Below are 7,254 nucleotides of genomic sequence, written 5' to 3'. Positions count from 1 at the left end.
GTCAACAGCCCAGCTAGTAGGGGCTGCACTATAACCCCTAGTTCAGACACAAGCTGTACTCAAGTTGCACTTTTGAAAGCAGGTGGAAAAGTGAAAGGACTTGACCAGTTGAAAGACTGAGCCAGGATGTCCATCTTATTTGCATGATTCAGCTGTTAAGTCACCTCTTGTCATAGGCTAGCATGGCAATGCAGCAAGTGCAGGTAGTGTTGGTGGCACCTCATGACAGACTTCTTTATAAAGCAAAGAGAAAGTCCCAAGAAGAAATTTAACAGAAAGGCCTGGGCTCCATGCAGCCATAGATGCCTAAAGTTCTCAGCTTGGAGAGAACTAGCACTCTACTGTTGTGTTGTCTTTCCTGCCACAGTATTTCATGAATGAACTGAGCAGGAAGCCTCAACCTCAAAGCCACTTGCTTGGGCTGTGACCTCTCCTACCCCACCAAAAACAGAAAGAAAAAAAAAGACTAAAGAGTAGTTGTGGTCAAGATAGATAGGTTTATAATTCTTGTTCAGTGAGTGGAAGATGGGCAACTTTAACATCCTATGTTTTGAGACCATCTGTCTGTTAAATTTAATTTTGTAAGCTCAAAAAAAATAAAACCAGATTACAGAAACCTCCTTCTCTTGTACTACTGTAGGGTGCTGTTTTAGTCATAGTTAGGGACCTACTGAAATTGTGATTTTGCAATTTACATAGAAACTGTGGTTTTGGGTAGACCCCATGAAAAATCACAATCTTTGCACTTTTGGCAGGCTCCCTAGGGAAAATGAAACAAAACAACTCACTGAAAATAAAATGCTGTCTCCCTATGGGGAGCCAGCAGTCCTTGTGGCCGCTGCGGCCTGGCTGCACAGCCTGCTGGGAGTGTGGGGGGGATAAGTGTCAGGCTGCTGCTGGCACAGCAAATTGGCTGCCACCCCTGTCCTTCATTGCTGATTGGCTTTGAGGGCTGTCTGTCACATGGTCTCACCCCTTGCTAATCATTGGTGAGGGGAGGGACCACACAATAGACAGGACTTGCAACCAATGAACAGCAAGGGATGGGGCCACTGGAGACTCTTGGCCAGAGGCCTTGGGGGTGGAGGGCTTGCTGCACTCCACCCATGAAAACGGTTGCCAGCTCCACAGTCTGTGCATGAAATCATCCAGCGGCCACCTCGAGTTTCACAGACCCCTAGTCATAGCAGTGTTCTTACGGGGTCTTTTTTCAAGCTTTTATTTCCAACCTCCTGGGCAACCCAGCCTCAGTCATGAAAGCTATGATCTCCATAATCGCAGCTTGTGTTGCTGCTCCCGGCCTCTAACAGACATGGGAATGGCCTGTTCATTTTTTAACCCTTTATAGAAGGAGAGGATAGAGCTGGTAGAGAAAACTGAACTGGGCATAAGCAGTCATGTCATGTGCCAGCTTTAGACCCGAGCTGAAGCAAGTTGACCCCTGCAACAAAATTGCTTACTTCCGTCCTCTAAGTGACGTCTTAAGGCAGGACGACAACCTATTAATCTCCTATCAAAACTGGTACAACAAGACATTTGCCAATACTGCTTTGAAGGTGGTCAGGGACCATTAAATAGCATGATGGACTAATATGAAGGCTCACTGGACAGAGGGGCTTAAATCACACCTCTCCTCCAGCTGCTTTGGTAGGTATATTTTGGCACATGCAACCTGGCCAAACAGGCAAGGCTGCTCCTTTACATTGGTCAGAAAAGCAGTTAGCAGGTGTGGAAAAAGTTCGTCCCATTTAAACCACAGTGACCAAAGGCCAAACAGAAAAAAAAGATGGCTAACATTTCTGAATGAGGTCACTCTGCTGCATCCTCGGGGAAGGGGTGGGGGGAGAAAAAGAAGAAACAAAAAGCAGGCAACTGAACTCAGCCATATTTGAGGCAGCCAGGTGAACTGAGGCTGAACTGACGTCACCGCAGGCTGACAGTAGGGGCCAGACTGCTCTGCCGATTTACAGAGGAGGGAGAAATGAGAGGAGTGAGAAAAGGGCAGGAGAAACGGCAGCCTGGGCCATGCTGCGCACACCCACATCCGAGAGCACACAGCCCATACACGTAGGATCCTCAGGCTACCCTGTTGTCATGGTTACTACCATATATGGGTAAGCTGAGCCATTTGACTGTGAGCATTTGGGCTTTTTTTGGTTTAAAACTGTGGCTGCAGCCTCAGAGAGGAGGGGCCGAGGGAACGACTGCCTTGAGGTTCCAGATACCGGCCGTTGCTAAGAACACTTGAAAGTCACTCCCTTTAACTATTCGGACAAAAATATCTAGCTACTGTGGCAGTACGGAAAGGCAGGGGGAGTTTCCATAACCGTCTGGATGATTTGTCTCCAAGTGACACGCCAGGACACCATTCTTCACTCAGAACAGGAATAAGACACCCAAATTCTTGTTGTTTCTGAAACGCTCAATCTTGCTGTTGCATTTCCACCGCAAGCAGTACAAGGCTTTCTTGCCAAGCCACTCCTGTTGCATTCAGCCCTTCCAGCTAAGGGCCCTTTCACACTGGCTGCAGATTCTGTAACTCCAGTTCCCAGTCTGTATTTCTGCCTCTAACAGCTTCGGCTTTGCCTTTCCCACTTTCTCCTGCTGCTGCAGCATGAGAGACAGTGCGCTGTTTCATGGTTGGTAAATGAGCTGGAGCACCATTCTTCACTGGGTCTGCTACAAACAATCAACAAAAGCCCCACAAATGGAAAAAAGCTCCTTCCTTGGGACAGGGAGAGGAGAGGCCTGGAGAGATCATTTGTTACTCTGAGCAGAGGCAAAGCATGGGGGGGCTGAGGGAGAGGAGGGTATCAGAGGATAGTCAATTCACTGGGCTTGCTGAGAGAGGAAAAGCACCTCTCTGCTTGAAAGAAGAGAATACCTCAGGTATAACTACCAAAGGAAGAGTGCCCAGTGACTGTACTAGGACCAGAATTAGGCTGAATGCTACTCAAAATGCATACTAAATGGTGTTAAAAAATTTAAATTTAATTTCTGATCCCTCTTGTGTTCCTTCTACCTACCCACAATATTCTCACCAACTCTTTCTGGTCTCCAGATTTGCAAGCAACATAAGCAGCATCTTTCTGATATGATGTATTTATATTTACATGGTACATTTTAAAGCAATAGCTACACTGATCATACATATTAGAAACAATAAAAAAAGAAGTTAAGAACTAAAATGTACATCATACACTTGTATATATATTTTTTACACAGAGGTAAAAAGGCTTATAAAAAATCAATACAACAGGGTTTTAACTTTTAGTATATAGATACATAATGATGGAGGCTTCAGGCACTTTAATTTGTTAATGTGAGCAATAGCTTGGAAAAAAAAATCTTTTCACAACAGGAAGAAAAAAAATCCCCCCAAAAACTTTTGGTTAATGTTTTGTTACCACAGATATAAAAATAAAATCTGAATAATTTCTCTCAAATGATTGATGTCAGTATTGCAAAGCTGACTGGGAAAACACTACACACTGTTCAGCTGCAGTGTGGAGATAATTGAGAAATATTTACAAAAACCCCCCCAACCATTTCTATCATTGTGCCCTTGCGCCACTGCCTTCACAAACCAAAGAACATGCGTGGAAGGTCTACAAGTATTACAAAAAAAACCAAGAGGGGTGGGGAAGAATTTTTAAAAAGAGGACATACATAAAGGCTTGGAGTACGCCTACTTTAGTTAAATAAATAGGGGCACTTAAGAGACTTGACAAAAAACTGTAAGATCTCTTCGTAGTGTTGTGCTTTGTAGAGGCAAGACCTTACAGATGTTTGCTTACATGAAACAACTTGCAAAAAAAGGTTGTTCCATCACATCTTTTCGAGTCTGGCTTGATTAACTAGACACCATGGAAAGATTTGTCTTTTGCTATCAGGCACAAAGTATTTGTATTTCATTCAGTGAACCCAGACACATTACCAAGAACAAAACTCCATCTCTTTCTGTCATCATTCATGTTTTCCATCCTACAACCAGCAACTGCTACAAATTAAACTCTACTGAACTCTATAGTATATAAGCACATTGCATACTTAACTGATGGTTTACTAAAAGCTGTGATTAACTCAGAGGAACTGTAGGGCCATTCCAGCAAGAGTGGCAAGCATTTAATTCTATTTGGTAAAAGAAAAAAGAAAAAAATTCTCTTTTAAGACTGATGTCAATGTGCAATAAGAGGGAGGGAAAGGGCATGCACTCACTGGCAATTTACTGCAGAAAGAAATTATGGCAGGAACAGCAGTGCCAGCTTTGACAAGCCAATCCCTAGCTGCCTCAAAATATTCAGATTGTACTATGCTAGTTATAGCTAACTGCTCTAAATCATTTTTTAATAAAAATTATTTGGCTATTCCTTGTAATATATTAGAAAAATACTCTTTCCAGCTAATTACAAGCCTTGTACAGAAGACATGATATTTAAAAAAAAAAACAAACAAAAAAATTAAAGAGTTCTTTTCCTGATGTATGCATTATATAACCACACACATTCACTTGATAAAGCTGGGTGGGATGAGATGGGCTGTGAATAGGAGACACTTTGACCCTGATCCCACAGAGACTTATTCACATGCTTAATTTTACATGTGTGTAAGTGCTATTGAAGTCAATGGAACTACTCACGTGCATAAAGTTGGCATATGCATAAGCGACTGGAGGATCAGGGCCTTTGAAAATGTGAATGGCTGTTCCATTTAGAATTTTCATTTTTAAATACATTTTACTAAGAATTATTTTAACATGTAGATCCCTTTGTGAATATAAAGTTCTCATGCTCATGCATTATACAGAACAAATATTTACATTTTTTTTTCTGTATAATCCACAACCTATTCAGTGTTTCCCCAAATCACTATGGATTATACTACCACTATTGTAGTAGCAATGGCTATCTTGTCAATAATTCCTTACATAACAACAAGTAGCATAATCTTACTAAACTGGAATCTTAGTGTTTTATTCTCAAATAAAATAACCCCAACATTACACGATAATGAAGTGTTCCCTTCCACTGGATAGAATTCCAAAACTAAAGTTTTATTTTTAAAGTTATTTAGAGGGAAAAAAAGCCTAATGTAAATTTAATTTCAAGTATTGGTCTGAAATGAATGCAGCTTGGAGAAGACTCAGATTCTTGATGGCTAAGTATATATGGGAAATGAGCCTTCATTTCAGTTACATTTAAATGGAACATCAGAAATAATTTAAGATGTTTGCCAAAAGAAATGATGATGGACTCTAAAGATAAACTGCAGCTTACATGGCTATTTTGGCTTTAAAAACAGTGACAGCAATACTGTATTGTGGTACACGTTTGTTACTAGCACACCTTCTATACAACGATAGCTGACTTGCAGGTTAAAACATCTTCTGAATGGGATTTATTCCATTACACTATTTCTGAAAGTGCCCAAACTTGCTAGGTATCGATGGTACTGCTCAAACAAGCAGAGGCAAGACAGATTCAACCTAGAGATGTTCTATAATCCACCACCATTTAACAGTTCAATATCTCAAAAGCCTTTTAACTGAAAAAATATAAACATGTACAAGACAGTCTGTTTGATTACAGATTAATATTACAAGAGTCTATGCTGTAGGTTAGTTTGTTAGAACACTGGAGCAATCAATGCACAGTGGCCCCTGAAGACCAAAAGGTAAGCGATCCAACTGCTTTCTGGACTGTTCGGCACACTGGCTGCATCAAAAAAAGCCCTCAAAAAACAAAAACAATTTGAATGCTCCAAACCAATGTGCTCCTTAACTACAGGAAAAACATAACATTTTCAACTTGTCTGTAGTCATCCAGCTGCTTTGTGTTTCCCACCACAGCAACTGCACATAACCCCACAGTGATAACAAGCCTGAAGAGGAAAGTAACAGCACATACATGGGGCAATGAAGGACAAGGCGATAAGGGCCATCCACCGGAGGCAAAACATTTCATCACTGGTGTCACATGAACAAGGGTCTGTATAGTCTCCTTCCGGATCAGACATACAGTGATAGAGCATACTGTCTGCACACCACATACAGCTGACTCGACGGATGCAGCTTCTGCCACGGTCGGGAGCATCCTGACACTGACCCCGTCTGTTTTCCTCATGATTGAACATGTCCCTGCAGTATATGCATCGTGACCTCTCCCCATCTTCCTTCCGTCGTGATTTGACTTTTACTGGTTGAGTCTTTATCACAGTACTCTTTATGTCTTCACCCAGGTCAAACTCTGAGTTGTCCACGTAAGGGTAAGTGTATTCATGTTTTGAGGCATCACTTTTGGCAAAACGTACGTACGAGTCCACATCATCTGTATCGAAGTTCTTCCCTCGTGTTGGAGCATGGCGATAGTCCTCATAACCAGTCATCCAAATCTTTTCTCGAGGATTAATGCGTACAATCTCCTCATCATCATCTGGAAAGCTGACATGTCGATAGGATCTTGATATTGACTGCTAGGAGAAACACAGCAAAACAGATATTTTTCTATCAATAATTAGCAGCAATGTTCAACACTTTTCCTCAAATGTTACCAGAACCTCTCTCACATTAAAAAAAAAAGTCTTAAAAAACAAAACAAACAAACAAAAAAAACAACCCAAAGTATCTTCAGCATTTTTTTCCCCCGATGTCTTTTGGGGACATCACTCAGGCTGAAGATTAGGGTGAACTTTCTGACTATAGGGAGGTCAAGAATTGGAACAGGCTACCTAGAGAAACTGTGGCATCTCTATCCTTGTAATCTTTTAAAAGCAGGTCAGATAGATAGTTGGCTGGGATGGTTTACTTAAGTCAGGGATGAACCTGTCTTGAGCAGAGGACTGAACTAGATGACCTTGGGAGGTCATTTTCAGATTTACTTTCTTATAATCCTATGCTGAAAACAATACATGTTTCTACTTCTTTGTGTTTCACTAAATTTTGATGATGTAGCTTATGAAGCCAGTTTCACTTTGTAGTATACCCCCCCTTCCTGGTAAGGGCTGACTACACCATGAAAGAAAATAGCTTCCAGACTCTATTCAATCTACCTGCAAGGAAAGACCAGGTACTCCCTACTTATCTTACCCATGTGTCCAAGAGCATGTGAGAGATTATGCACCTTACGCTGAAAGCCTATTTACTAGCACAGTGCTGCAATATTCTGTTGCAGACTCTAGAGGTGAACCTTTAAAGAGTTTAATGGAAAACGTAAAAAAAAAAAAAAAAATGCATAGGGGAACTGCCCCCCCCCCTTT

At 41.5% G+C, this 7,254-nt stretch overlaps 1 protein-coding gene across 3 annotated transcripts in view; it reads right to left on the bottom strand.

Moving 5' to 3' along the window:
- Nucleotides 1-3,086: 3,086 nt before the first annotated feature.
- Nucleotides 3,087-7,254, bottom strand: part of SPRED2 (sprouty related EVH1 domain containing 2) — a 132,631-nt gene continuing 128,463 nt past the window's right edge. For 2 of the 3 annotated variants that reach the window (XM_019516576.1, XM_019516574.1), the window contains exon 6: nt 3,087-6,471. In XM_019516576.1, the coding sequence (XP_019372121.1) occupies nt 5,818-6,471 (654 nt within the window). In that variant the 3' untranslated portion in view covers nt 3,087-5,817. The remainder of the gene's footprint in view (nt 6,472-7,254) is intronic. The other variant, XM_019516575.1, reaches the window with a different exon arrangement.

This window comes from Gavialis gangeticus, unplaced genomic scaffold, assembly GCF_001723915.1.
Source record: "Gavialis gangeticus isolate Ggan-Ray unplaced genomic scaffold, GavGan_comp1, whole genome shotgun sequence".
Taxonomy (NCBI): domain Eukaryota; kingdom Metazoa; phylum Chordata; order Crocodylia; family Gavialidae; genus Gavialis; species Gavialis gangeticus.
This window is presented reverse-complemented; position numbering and strand designations above follow the sequence as displayed.